Source organism: Onychostoma macrolepis, chromosome 19, assembly GCF_012432095.1.
Source record: "Onychostoma macrolepis isolate SWU-2019 chromosome 19, ASM1243209v1, whole genome shotgun sequence".
Lineage (NCBI taxonomy): Eukaryota > Metazoa > Chordata > Actinopteri > Cypriniformes > Cyprinidae > Onychostoma > Onychostoma macrolepis.
The window spans coordinates 16,122,670-16,137,793 of record NC_081173.1 but is presented as its reverse complement, the minus strand read 5'-3'; the positions used below and the strand labels follow the sequence as shown (position 1 = coordinate 16,137,793).

Here is a 15,124-nt window from a genome sequence, read left to right as displayed (position 1 = left end):
TATGGATGTTTAAATGATTTAGAGATGCTTCTGTCATCAACATTAACAAATGAACTTTTAATGGGAGCCAACTGTTTGAACTGTGTACAGACTGAAAGCAAAAGGTCCTTTGGCTCTGGCATTGCAAAAAACGATAGTTTCTCATCATTGTGTTTTATTGAGTGTAAATCCTTGGTGTCCATTTGTCTGGCAGAGCTGCACTAAGCCCTGAGCCAAATGACGAGCATTATTTGTCAGGTTTTGTGTGTCATTTCATGCTGACTTGGTTTCCGTCTGTATCCCCTAGGGTAAACTTAATTTCATGGGTAATTAAATGTAGGAGCCAAAGAGTCTTATATGCATTAGACGGCACATAAACTTTGGGTTATATGTTACATAGTATGACAGTTGAATCCAGCAAGTAAACTTACAAATGTATTTTTTTCAGTACACTAAGCAATCATTGAAAGGTTGAGAGTTTAAAAGCATATTTTGATTAAGACCTCATTTAAACATTAGTGCTCATTAGAAAGGTTGTTTTTTTGTTGTTGTTTTTTAGGAAAAACACAACCACAAAATACAATTTAATTTAATTTAATAATATTTTAATGTTAGCGGTTTAATTTGCTGTGCAATATTGATTATGGCATACACAAAATGTTTCATGTCCCTGAAAATGTGAATGAAAGATAATATATATAATGTCTGGAAAAAAAAGAGCAATCACTATTTAACCAATCTGTTTTTTCCTAAGGGGTCTGAGCATTTTTGTTTTAAGGATTAATGGGAAATGAATTTGCAATTGTAAATATTTTTATTGTGTCATTCACAATGCATCACGTGCAAAACAAATTGTGTTTAACTGCTTTGATACAATATCTGGAAGTGTAACATAGCAACGCTTGTTTTTACGTGCGATGGTGATATTTACAGACCGATCTTCTGAGATGTCAAAGTCTTAATGTTGTCTTATTGGGTCCAGATGTGGTGCTAGGAGAGGTACGTGTCAGCATACAGCTGCACAAAGCTTTAATTTATGCCCCCTGAATAATGCCAGAAATTTTTGGTTGGGAATATGGGAAATAGCTTTGGAAAATGAGTTCAGCTTTCACTCCCATCCCTCTAGTGCTCCAGGAGCAGCTTTGCACTCAAATTGAGGTTAAATTGAGTGAAATCATGTGAGTCGCATGACTTTCTTAATTGGGTGATTGTGATGCCATTTGTGCAAGGATATTTTACCATTATCTTTTGACAGCAAAATATAGATCAACTTGTTGTCTAACAGAAGCTGTGTTTGTTGACAGAGCTAGCTGATGCAGGTATGAACTCTCAAATTTGCCTTATTTTACAACTCCTGACCAACAACAAGACAGCATTTACTTAGAAATCACATTTCTCTTTGCCAACATTGCGTTTTACATAATTTTGAATTTATATCACTTTATTTTTATTTTATTTTTTGCTGTTGTATAATTTATATTCTCTCTCTCTATATATATATATCCAGTTTTAGCACTATTCCTTGATCGTACAGAGCTTCATAAATTCAGTTTTGATATAATCCCTTGCAAGCACACTGAGTTTTTATTTTCAGCCACTAAGCAATACATAGTAAAAACAGGCAAGCATCTGACAATCACATTATTTGAAATGAAGCCAGGATACTCAGGCCTCAGGTGACGCTTAATTTTAGTTCTGTTTACTTCATTAAATGGGTCATATCATGATGAATCAAATTTTCCTTGATCTTTCGATATAAAAGAGTTCATTGTACTACGAAAACATTCTGTACAATTCAGAACTCAAAAGTCCAAAAAGATCCATTTATCTGACAATATCCAGTGCTCTGCTCTGCGTGTCTGACAAAATGATACCAGTGTCAGAAACAAGCAGCAGAAGTTTATTTTACTGATCTTCCTGATCGTGTGAGACTAATTGTTATTGTTTGCGCTGTATGTTTGCCTATGAATCAGTCATAATCTAATGCAGGCTTTGCAAAAAGGCATTTAAGGATGGAACAGACAAAATCTAGAGTAAATCTGGCAAATCTTGGAAATGCTGAAAAGTTGAGTGCTTGAGGCTTGTGAAAAATGGAATCCATCAGAAGCAGACTGATTTATGATCGATTATGTATCGAAATTATCCAAAAGATGGTTTGTTTCTGTCCTTAAATGACCTGCCAAACTGAATTATTCTTCAAAAACTGCTACTGTCGTGATTAATATTTCTTTGTCTATCATCCAGGAGTCTGAGCTGTCAGAGAATCACTCTACACAAGAACCTGTTCTGCTCGTATGTGCTCAACTCAGCCTTCACCATCGTCAACCTCATAACTGTGGTCAACAACCCCAAAGTGGTGCAGAGGAATCCGGTGCGTGCCTTTACATCCACAATTACTGCCAGTAATGCTTGCTGTTTATGAAAAGGGAGGAAAAAGAGGCTGATCCACATATTAGAGAACAAGTGTGAACAATCTGAGTAATTGTACTCAATCAGATCAAATCAAATATGTTTTCCTTACAATTTCATTTAGACCTTTAAAGTACAAAGCACATATTTCACCGTATAAATGCTGCTTAAAAGTTCATGGTCAGTAATATTTATTAATTAATTTATTGTTTGTTTGTTTTAAAATAAGAAATTAACCATTTTATATTGAGCAAGGATGCATTAACTGGATCAAAAGTGACAATAAAGACATTTATAATGTTGCAAAAGTTTTCTATTTGAAATAAATGCTGTTCTTTTGAACTTTCATCAAAGAATCCTGAAAAAATATATAATAATTTCCACAAAAATATTATTCTCAAAATCTTCAAGAAATTTGTCTTAAGCAGCACATCAGCATATTAGAATGATTTCTGAAGGATCATGTGACCCTGAAGACTGGACTAATGATGCTGAAAATTCAGCTTTGCCATCACAGGAATAGATTACATTTGAAAATATTTTATTATAGAACTTTTTAATTATAATAAGATTTCCTAATATTACTGTTTTTACTGTATTTATTATTCAAATATATGCAACCATGCTGAGCAACTGTACTGACCCCAAACTTTTGAATGACAGTTTATATATTCAGTTTCAATAATGAGAAAAAAATACTTTTTATTTTACATTTTTTATAATTTCATTTAAATACTTTTTAAAATACTAAGTCGAATTGTTCACATTACATATCATTTTAAACATAGTGTCTTTATTAAAAACAGTATTTAAATTTGAATGAAGATCATTTAGCTATATATTCTATATCTGGCAAGTATAAGCGTTTTTGCACTTCAGATGAAGCGCATATTGAGTCCACCACAAAACTGTTTAATTCTCATTGTATTTTCATTGCATAAGATCTTTGCTTGGAATATGATCTTTTCAGGTTTTGCTCTCTATGGAGGAATACATAAATCTGCCACACTGGAATGCACTGCATGATCTAAGAGGTGTGGTGAGGAGATGTGTTTCAAGAAAAACATTAACTTTTAGCTACTGTATCTAATGTGATTGAGGAGAATTGCCTATTCTTTTTTTTTCTGATATAAAAACAGAGCTAAAAAGTGAGACAGTCTAAAATGAGTTTTTGCACCCTGCTGTCCGGGGTTTGAAATGGCCTGTCATCATGTGTGGAGGATTGGATGAATTGGAGATGTAGTTTTGGAGTTGCAGACAGACGATAATCACCCGTTCTTACTTGCCTGAGAATACTGAGTTGTGTCTGAGAGACGCATTAGCACAATCACCGGACTCCTTCATTTAAAAAAATAAAAATAAAATAAAAATGCTGCTGTGCCTGTCAAAGTACCATCCTTACTCGTGCTTTCTCAAAATGATATCCGTTTTATGCGGCCAGTGTAATACAGATGTCTTGAAATGTGCATTCTTACAGGGGTGGGTGCATTCTCAGTGTTTAATTTACAGTATCCTTGTTCAGCCTGGAGAACAAGTTCCTTCTGTTTTTCCTTCCAACTCTGCAGAAGTCAATACAGAATGCATTCCCAGTCAAGGAGAAGAGTTTACAGCCAGAATTACCCACTTTAGTTTCGACTTAAATCCTCTGTTTCTGACATAGTCTGACAAGAACGCCATTGCATATCTAGGACATTTGAATTGAAGTAAAGAAGCCTTGACTTTTAAAAGAAAGCTGTGTGTGGAGAATAACATGTGTGAGGACTTGCTGCCAGTTGCGTGGGTGCAGCAGGCAGATGAGAGCTATGGACATATGGTAAAAAGTTAATCTGGATGACTGACGTGTTGTTGGGAGGTGTGCGATCCAGAGCTCAGCGGATTGAGAATAGACACTTTTGCCAGCATTTTATAATTATAACTGCACACATGTTCTTAAAAAGGAGGCAGGCATCTCAAACATTCAGAGTAAGGTAATGTCCGGGCCACGTTAAAGAGATAAAAAATGGACAAAATGAATATTCTGCAGGTATTTGTGAAGTTAATGGAATGTTAATTAACTAATAATGTGAATTTAATATTCTGTAACCTGTTTAAAAGCATTTCTGTTTTGAATATTTTGTCTAGACTGTTGTTGTGGACAACATTGCTAAATGCAAATAATAAACTGCAACAAAATATATAATCCCACATGATTAGGATAGCAAAATAAATGTACTTTAGGAAGGAGAAAATGCTTCCCATATTTTTCTTGATGATCTCAGAGCTGAGCCGTCCAGACAAACTTTATGGTATTTTGATGTGAATCCATCTGTCACTTAGTAATTTGGCTAAAACTAAAACAACATTTGGATCAGTGTTTGTTCAATGTGTTAGGCTGTTAAATCACACTTCTGCTGTTGTTTACGCATTTATAAAATTGTCACTTGTCCTAATCAGCCTATGTCATGTTAATAATTTCACAAATGGACCCTTTTCACATTTCCCGGGTTCTCGGAAACAGACGTTGCCATATGTGGGTCAACTTCTATAGTGGTGAACGGAAACTACAACAAATATCATTTTTGCTTTCTCATTTGCCCCAACAGCAAAAGAAAAAAAAATCATTAGCATTTATATGACTTTCCAAAAGAGAGGAAAAAATATTAAGAGATTATGTTGATTATTCCCTTTATGTAATTTATTGCCAAGGTAAGAAAACACAAATTATAATGTTATAAATGTACATTACATTAAAAAATATATATATTAAAAACTTAAAGAGCTTGATTTATAATGTTAATAATGTGGCCTGTACAGTTCATGAAATTGATATTTTGGTAACACTTTTGTATAGGAACCAGTTCTCACTATTAACTATTTGCTTATTAGCATGCCTATTATTAACATATTGGCTGTTTATTAGTACTTATAAAGCACATATTCTGCATGACCATATTTTACATCCCTAATCCTACCCAATACCTAAACTTAACAACTACCTTACTAACTATTAAAAAGCAGCAAATTAGGAGTTTTTTTGAGGCAAAAGTCGTAGTTAATGGATTGTTAACAGCGACAATTCAACCTTAAAATAAAGTGTGATGATCATTTTTATCAACCAGCTGAAAACAACTGCAGTAGATAATTGGCAAAGCATTCATTTATTACTATCTTAACTATCTAGACCAGGGCTGCGTTTCCTAAAAGCATCATAAGCTTAAGTACATCGTAGACCCATTGAAACCAATTGAGCTACGATCAGCTTACACTTACGATGCTTTTGGGAAACGCAGACCCGAAAAAACCCCCAGCATAAATCAGCTTGAACCATGGTAATTTACACTGCTGTGAGCTGGTCTTTTCAGCAGGGCTGTCCTGTCAGATTTCATTTTTGCCTAAATTGCTTGTTGCAGTGAAACTTAAAGCACCCGTCTACTTCATTTTCCCCCCCTGCAGATTGGCTGCAAGGTGCTTCACTTCTTCCACATGTACATGCTGGGCTGTAACTATTTCTGGATGCTCTGTGAGGGGATTTACCTGCACACGCTGATTGTGGTGGCCGTATTTGCGGAGGAGCAGCATCTGCACTGGTATTATCTTCTGGGCTGGGGTGAGTCTCTGCCAGCTCTGCTGCCCCACAGTTGTTCTGCTTTCCCATCTGTCAGCAAACTCTGAATTGTAAATATGAACACCCTCCCTATTTGCTCAGCACGGAGTGTAGCGTGACCTGTTTTCATAGGCAGCTGTTTCATCAGTCTTTGCTCCATAATTTATTGGATACATTTGCTCGTGGTCATGTCCTCACGCTCCATAAACAGAAAACACGGTCGCCGACAAAAACACTTGTTTAAAGACAGACAAATCAGCTAATCCACAGTTAGGACATAATGTGCTGGACACTTGTGGATGTTTGCGGTTCATGGTTTGTTTCACATTCTAGTGTACTTTACGGTTCCCGCTAGCAGTTTTACGATGACGGTTTATGGAAGGTCAGGCCCTAACTGTCTTGTTTCACCTCTTCTGTATGTTAGCAATGACATGGGTCAGGAACTAGCCTGATAAATGGACGAGAAAGTACCTGAATTGTGGAGCATTATTAAAGATTGTCTGATAATCCCGTGCAGGATCTGTCGTCCGTCCCCAAAGGGAGAGAATCCCTTGACTGTTTGCTAGAAGATCTGCTAAAATGCCTTGTGGCTCTTCACGCTGTTCTGAGGTTATTAAAAATTCCCAGTATTCCCAAGGAATATTTCACCTCCCAGGAAAATTTCATAAAATGTCATTATTTACTCACTTTCTTGTTATGACTTACATTTGCCATGAAAAAACAAAACAAAAGAAAAAATGTTTGAAGAATGTCCAAGCCACTCTTTTCCATAAAATTTTTTAGATGTATTATAAAAGTGGCTAATATCATCTATGCATTATTTTCCAAGTCATCTGAAGTTATTCAATAACTTAGGGTAAGAAACAGGCTGAAATGTAAGTCATTATTCACTGATAATCGTCTCCTCCAGTGCCCAATTCCTTATGCATCAAAGACAATTTAGTTTATTTAGCCTATAGATGCTGAGTTTGTAGCGCACCATGATTTTAAATACTTCAATAAATCAAGCGAGGCATTTCGCGTGGTCATGGCTCGCCGTCTAATAACAGTTACAGCATTATCATTCATTTTACATTAGAGGTATAATATTTCGTGTTTGACTAATGTCTCAATTCTCCTTTCAACAGGATTCCCCTTGGTGCCTGCATCCATCCATGCTGTGGCGAGGAAGAAATACTTTGATGACAAGTGAGTAATGTTCACTGCTTTTCAGCAGTAAATACAGAAGACAGGCCAGGTTTAGTGGACAGTGGGTCTGATATGGGATTTATTATATTTTCCACTAGCTGCTGGATGAGTGTGGAGACACATCTGCTCTATGTGGTTCACGGCCCCATCATGGCAGCTTTATTAGTGAGTCAGCGCCTTTTACATTTATTGAATATATTTATCTGTTATATTGAGCTTTTGCATATATGCACACAGCGTGTATTTGCCCTGAATAATCCATTTTAATATTGAAAAAAGCTTGAGTATGCTTAATGTTGAGGAAAACTTTTAATGCAATGTCATGTTCTTAGTGCCAAAATGACAAATATTGCGTTTAACATCTCATTAGAGCGCTTTTCTGTTAAAATTGGATTATCGAGTCAATGGCTTTGTTCATTCACAGTTAATCAAGCTTAATTGTGGTAACGCTGTGTGAAATTAAAATCTAAATAGAGCATGTTAGGTAAGGACTGTTTGGAGAACATAGGAGTTTATTTTTATACTTTTTTATGTTGTAGGTCAATTTATTCTTTCTGCTGAACATAGTACGGGTTTTAGTGACCAAACTGAGAGATACGCATCGAGCTGAGTCTAACATGTATATGAAGGCGGTGAGGGCCACCCTCATTCTGGTGCCCTTATTGGGCATTCAGTTCGTCATCTTCCCTTGGCGGCCAGAGAACCGCTTGGCAGGAGAGATATACGATTACATCATGCACATATTAATGCATTACCAGGTAACTCAGACTAAATGTTAACTCTTTTTACTTGTGGAAGATATCTCAAAATGATTGTTAACGCTTCTATATTTTCTGTCTTGCAAGGGATTGCTGGTGGCAACCATATTCTGCTTTTTCAATGGAGAGGTAAGTAAATTGAGCAATATCCTTATAATACATAGAGGTGGCATTATTTAATATGGAAGCTTCTTTCTGTCAATGAAAAAAGGGTAATTGCAACTTTTTATCTCACAATTATATATCTTTTTTTTTTTTATTCTAAATTGCAAAATATGAACCGCCGAATAAAAAATAAAAACGACTTTTTATCTCAAAATTCTTTATATCAGAATTTTCTCCAAATTCTGTTTATATCTTGCAATTCTGTCTTTATATATCACAATTCTGAGAAAAAAGTAAGAATTGTGAGATATGAACTCTTGTAAGAAAAAAGTCCAGATTTTGAGATAAAAAGATTTTTTAGATTATTATTTTTTTTTAATCCTGTGCAAGAAACACTTCCATCCTACCCATGGGCAGCGCTAGGGAGGGGCTAGCAGGTGGTTCAGCACCCCCAAGAAAAACCAAAGCACCCCCATAGCACCCCCAAAAATAAAGATGATGAAATAAACAAAATATAAAAAAACATTTGACTCATTACGCATGCATAACATACAAAACAATACAACATGACATGATTTGCAGTCGCACTTTTCGTAATGTCATAGCATTTTATTTTAAAAATGGATCGGTCTATGGGATTTTTTATCCATTTAACTATCCACCATGCAAAAACCACAAGTCTGATCACTTAGGCCTGTGCCCGACTAAAGATTCTTCTAGTCAACTAGTCTAGTCAACTTATGTTAAATTGATTAATAAAATAACCTACTAAACCATCCTTTAATATAGGTTAGTCATACTTGTGTATTATTGCTTATTCCGCGCTCAAGTGCATGCATAAAGCTTGCCGCAAAGCACCTGCAAAAGTAATGATTATGAATGCGTCTGGGAAAAAGAAGACATTTTTTATTATTTATTACTAAACTAGTGCTTTCTCTGTGTTGGCTGCAAACGTGAAGTTGCTGAATGCCGACGCTGACTCGCCATCTCCACAGTAATAGACGTGCAATTAATAGAGAAATGCACCTTTTCATACAGACTACATAATTAAAAAATATTTGTTTTTATTTGAATTGGTTCGTATAATAGTACAGCCTACATTTCAAGTTTTCTATAGGCCTAGATTTATTTATTTATTATGTCTGTGGGCCGGTTCATTGTTGTGACGGGCTGAATTTCATGGAGACTGCATGAGATGGCAGAAAGCGCATCCAAAAATGACGGATCGGCTATGTATTTTAAGTTCTTTCCGCAGGAAAAAAAAAAGAAAGGGATTGTGCAGACACCTCCATGCCTCGATTATACTCCCACACTCATAAACAGTTGACATATGTGCCTGCACAGCGCATATTCATCAAAATTAACATCAGAGTGAACGGCCAAAAAAAATAACCATGTCAAATAACCATGTAATAAAATGTTACAAAATCGACTGGGTGATTTTATTATTTATATGAAAAATAATAACCTGTTTTGGTCATATTTACTATTAATTGCCCAGCTCCCCCTGTCAATGATCTAGCACCTCCTCAGCACCTGCATTCAAAATACTCTGGTGCTGCCCCTGATCCTACCTACCTACCCTTACATCATGCATTTTAACGTTTTTGAAGAATATTATTAATTTTTTCCATGCAACATCACAAAAAGCCCATAAAAGTAGTTCATAAGACTTGTTTGTGTCAGATAATTCACATTCAAACTAAAAAAAATGTGTGGCAAGATGTGTCTTGTCAGAGGTGTGATGTCAAATGGAATTGGTTTTCACATACAGTATATTTCAACTAAACATGAATCGCCAGCTTGAATATATGGAATGGAGAATGACTTTCAAGATGTACCTCAGGCTAACAGTACAAAACTATAGAGTTTTCAACCCTTTTCTGATAAAAGACTATGCCTTCAGATGACTTGGAATGCAGCATTCAGGTTTGATGTGACATGAGGGTGACTAATAATGACAATTACTTGCCACATCACATTAAAGAATGTCAAAATAATTCCTTATAACTTATAAATTGCCTTATAAATGTCATCCTTATAAAAGGGGCTAAATTTAAGCAAAATCACCCCCTGCGTGAAGGACGCGACCTTTGGGATAGCTTGACGTTTTGTCAAAACACCAAAGTGCTAGTGGCTGGTGTTCAGGAAGTCAGTCAGGCGTTCAGCCAGTTTCTGGTTGAATACCTGGCCATGTTGTGCAACTGACACATTGATTCAGACATGGTTGATGTCACTTTCCTCTATGATCTGTCAGGAAGCACATATGATATGACCGGTGACTTTTATTGCTTTTAAACGCAGTTTGATAACAATTGTAGGGAGTCTATGTGTCTAAACTAATAATCTTAATGAAATATATAAACTGTATATAAATCAAGTAAAAGTCAGGTAATATTTCTGTTTTAAATAAACAATAACCAGGTTTAGCTGATCATCATCAATAAATCTCACACATTTGAACTAATTCAGTGTTCCGCACCTATTTAACTGAATAAATTAAATTGATTTCAGATAAATGTATGCTGATTCTAAGGTACTTGAATGCATTTTGAAAAGATGAGTTATTAAATAAAATCAAACAGATGCAAATAGTTAATAATGAATTATGCATGATCAGAAATCTTACCTGTTTCATTTATGCATGACTTACAAATATGCATCACATTTAATGTATTAGTTATACAAGTGAATATATGTTTAAACTGTGTAATCCAAATAGGTGTAATTTTTATTTGCAATTCAAATTCATAAATCGTAAATGTAGGCCTAAACATTTCCCGAGTGACCTGATTAAGACTTCGTCTGTGGCGTTATACCGACTCTGATATACTTTTCTCAAGGCTTGGTCGTAATCGCAAAAGACGTTTCTCACGTTGTGTCTTTTCACATTCACCAAACATCTATTTGAAAGCCAGACACTTTCAACGTTTCTCTCGAAGTGAGGGGGTGCATGAAAAGAGTATTAAGTGGCAGTAAATACCAACAAGCACGTCAAAGTACATTTACCAGACTTGAGGAAAACAGACTTAGAGCACTTATGCATGACAAAACCAAAACAATGAAGAGACAGTTTCATTAGAATACTCAGCATGAGGTTCCTGGCACAAACCTGAATGGAATGAATTAGCGCCTTTCATCCGCCTATGTGTAAGTCATGTTTTAAACATGCTGAATTATTTCTGGGCCTGGAAAATGGGTCAATTATTAGCCTATGCATGAGCAGCCAGCTCGCATCAGCATCAGCGCGTCTACAAACTATTTGGATGTGTCCTAAGCACAGATCCAGTTTCAGGACAATAAAAGGGCCACTGACACAGAATAATATTTTCTTTGTGGTGGTGTTTGTTTACCTCAGCGGAATGATTCGTTCTAGTCTAATGTCCTTCCCTTGTGCCCCTGTCTCCTCTAAATTTGTGCCTGATCCAATATCCTTCTTTGTTATGTGTTAAAAATACACAGAGCGGTAATTGGCACATCAAATTCGGTTATGATAATAATAGAGTAATATAATTCCCACATTCTCCAAATCCACTAAATACACAAGAGGTTAAAAAAAGAAAGAAAGAAGAAAAAAAAAAAAACTATTTATACTTAAATGTTACTCAATTAATCAAAACACATGAGTGCAAGTAACTTGTGCAGTGTGCACAAACAGTGCAGAGCAGTTTGTCGAATCAAAACGATCCGACAAAGTAAGGTTCTAGGACACCAGATGTTACCAGATAAGAACAGATGTTAAACTAAAACCTGCCATCTGAAATTGTTAAACATTAAATTCAATAGCAGCTGATTTTATAATGATTTAAAAAATATAATATAGTTGTATATTGAATGTTCACAGACTGTGTTTAAATCAAGTTAGTCTTTGAGGATGGTTATAATAAAACTACAAAGACTCGAAGAATCTTGTGAGTGATGAGGTGTCTCAGCACAAGGAAAAATTACTATATCTGTGTCCAATTACATGACACATTCAGACTCATTTCACTGGCGGATTCACTAGGACAGCCAAATTATAAAAATAAATCTGTCATTTTTTAAAATGAATAATTTAAATTCAGAAAGAAAGAAAACAAAAGATTATTAAAGATTTCTATTTCAAACAAATACTGTTCTATTCATCAAAGAATCCTGTAAAAATATACAGTTTTTATATTACATTATTATGCATTTATAATAACAATAAATAGTTCTTGAGATTCAAATCAGCATTTTAGAATGATTTCTGAAGGGTACAACTGAAGTAACTACTGCTGAAAATTAATCTTTGCCATCACAGGAAAAAATGACAATATATTAAAATAGAAAATAATTATTTTAAATAGTAATAATATTTAACAATATTCATGTGTTTTACTGTATTTTTGATTAAATAAATGCAGCCTTGCCTTGGTGAGCATTAGAGACTTTAAATTTTATTTAATTTATTTTTTTTACCAATCATTACACAGCCTCAATCTCTATATGATGCATTTTAGCATAGATATACTGTATGTTATTATGAGCAGTGAAGATTTGAAATAAGTAAAAGTTAGATATTAACCGATTGTCACCTGTTGCAGGTCCAGGGAGCTCTGAAAAGGCAGTGGATGCAATACAAAGCCCAGTGGGGTCAGCGACGACGTGAGCACTGCTCCATGAGATCCACCTCCTACACCGCCACCTCCATCACTGAGGTGCCCGCCTTCATGTACCATCACGACTGCAACAGTGAACACTTGAATGGTAAACAAACAGAAGACTCAGAGCTAGTGGCCCTCAAGACGGGTGAGACATACGCATAAACATTTGGAGAGAAAGAATACTGGGAAAGAAAGTGATTCAATCAAACTGAAGACTGGAGACTCAGATTGACTGAACGTTCGCAAACTCCCCCATCTCAGACAGCACTTAAGCGTTGACACCAGAACATTCAAAGCCTTGTGTTGGCAAAGCCGTTTCTGTTGAAATACTACTCAAGGCTTTGTTTATATTCTCTTCAGCTCTGCTTCTGCGAGTTGAAACGCAAAGGAAACTAAAAAAAAAAAAAAAAAAACAGACATGGGTTGCGTTTTTTTAAAATGTCATACTAAAGCTGCTAGTGTCAGGCTCCTCTCACATCCTTTTTGGGCTGGTGGCCACAAATAAAAAATGTTACTTTGCAAAAAACCAAAGGATGTGTTGATTTGTGGGATGCTGAGTGTTTCTCTAAAGCCACTGGGAAACGATCCTCCAGAGGACAGGCTGCACTCATCTGTCTCTGAACAAAGGAAAGTTCTTCTGTGCCTGAATCCTGTTCCTGATGGTGGTGAAATGGCAAAGGAGGTTACAAAGATCTGTCTGATGGTCATTTCGCATTTGAAAATAGCTTTTTATCGGTCTTGCGAGACTCCTGACTGCTTTATTGTTTTTGCAGCTGTACTTTTCTGCCTCGTCTTTGTTGCGAAAGGGGGTGTGGAGGAAAAGATGAACAACATGGACAATTTTAGGACTGCTTAAAAGCTAATTCATAAACATGTGCATAGATATGCACAAAAATGTATTCTGTAAACAAAAACAAAACAAAAAAAATATATATATTTAATAAGCTCCCGTGTTTTAGAGTGCAGATTGTATTTATCAAGTCTGATTTCGAGGCATCTTTTCAGTGTTCTGGAGTGCCACTTTGCCCGTAAGTGCATTTCCTCTTGGAAACCAAAATCCACCTCTCATGAATGCACCAAATTCACTTCATGTTTTCATCTAGTGATCAATAATCCACTTTTCTTCACTTGCCATTGTTTGGGCACAAATTACTTCTGGGACTCACTGATTTTGGCTGAAAATACAAATTAAGAAATTAGATTAAAATAAATGGTGCTCTAAATAAAACATTTATAGCTTAAGCTTTATATATATATATATATATATATATATATATATATATATATATACAAACTATGTGGGGTCAGTAAGATTTTGCATTGTTAATTTTTTATATATATATATATATATATATATATATATATGTTTTTCTTTGAGCCTTCCATTTTCAAAGAATCCTAAAAAAAAGAGATCTCCTCACGTTTCCTAAGAATATGAAACATGATACTGAAGACTGGAGTAATGTCTGCTGAAATATCAGCTTTGCCATCAGAGTAATAAATTACATTTTAAAAAATATTACATTTTAATTATTTTAAATTGTAAATTGTACTGTATTTTTGATCAAATAAATGCAGCCTTGGTGAGCCTAAGATACTTCTTTCAAAAATATTTTTAAAATCTTATTGACCACAAAAATATTAACTGCTAGTGATACATGCATACATACAAACACATGCATATACTGTAGGTTTGCAAACATTATTAAAAATCAAAGCAACCCATCTTACTATGCCTGAAGAAATAATTTCCTCAGAAATACTTTGGTGTTTTCTGAAACTAAATGTAGAACAGCACGCCCACATACAGTATATTTAAGCGTGTGTAGACTGGACAACTGTGAGGATAACAAGACCCTCTTGGCTCAAATCAGACGCGTCTGGGATGCATGTGATGACAGGCAGCTGTCACAGAGTTTGCATTGCCTGTCACAAGAATGCAGTAACAACTTACACAGATATCAAATGCACATGTGCAACTGTAAGTGTTCTTTATAAATGCATCAGTTTCTGCTAAATGATAATCAAATACCCTATTGATTTACAGTATAGGAATGCTCACATTTCCTAACAATGTGAATTTATATATTCAGTACAACAACACTCTGGACACAAGCCTGTACGAAATGTTAATTTTTTGTTACTTTGGACTACAACACTGTACTTTTATTTAAGAGATATTTAGCTGTACATAGTGTGTTGTGTTTCAAGGTTTGAGGTGAAATTGTGACAGTTGGGTCATTCACTGTGAGTTGTGTCAGTATCTTGGACTTGGTATTTACCATGTAATTGTTTTAGTCTAACGTGAAATTGATTTACCTTGGTGTAAATACAGCCAGTCATTAAGCTTGTTTGAGCTACAGTTGAGCTACAAGTCAAAAAGCTACATTTCTTTAAGTGTATATTGCTTATATTGGAGATGTCACTGAAAACTATTGTTCTTTCAGAAAAAAAAATATATATATATATAATTTTTT

General features: G+C 35.2%; 1 protein-coding gene across 3 annotated transcripts in view; it reads left to right on the top strand.

Moving 5' to 3' along the window:
• calcr (calcitonin receptor) overlaps positions 1 to 13,853 on the top strand; it is a 53,881-nt gene extending 40,028 nt beyond the window's left edge. For all 3 annotated transcript variants that reach the window (XM_058754703.1, XM_058754701.1, XM_058754702.1), the window contains 7 exons: positions 2,224 to 2,350; positions 5,821 to 5,974; positions 7,099 to 7,159; positions 7,258 to 7,324; positions 7,699 to 7,917; positions 8,005 to 8,046; positions 12,588 to 13,853. In XM_058754703.1, the coding sequence (XP_058610686.1) occupies positions 2,224 to 2,350; positions 5,821 to 5,974; positions 7,099 to 7,159; positions 7,258 to 7,324; positions 7,699 to 7,917; positions 8,005 to 8,046; positions 12,588 to 12,809 (892 nt within the window). In that variant the 3' untranslated portion in view covers positions 12,810 to 13,853. The remainder of the gene's footprint in view (positions 1 to 2,223; positions 2,351 to 5,820; positions 5,975 to 7,098; positions 7,160 to 7,257; positions 7,325 to 7,698; positions 7,918 to 8,004; positions 8,047 to 12,587) is intronic.
• The last annotated feature ends 1,271 nt before the right edge of the window (positions 13,854 to 15,124 follow it).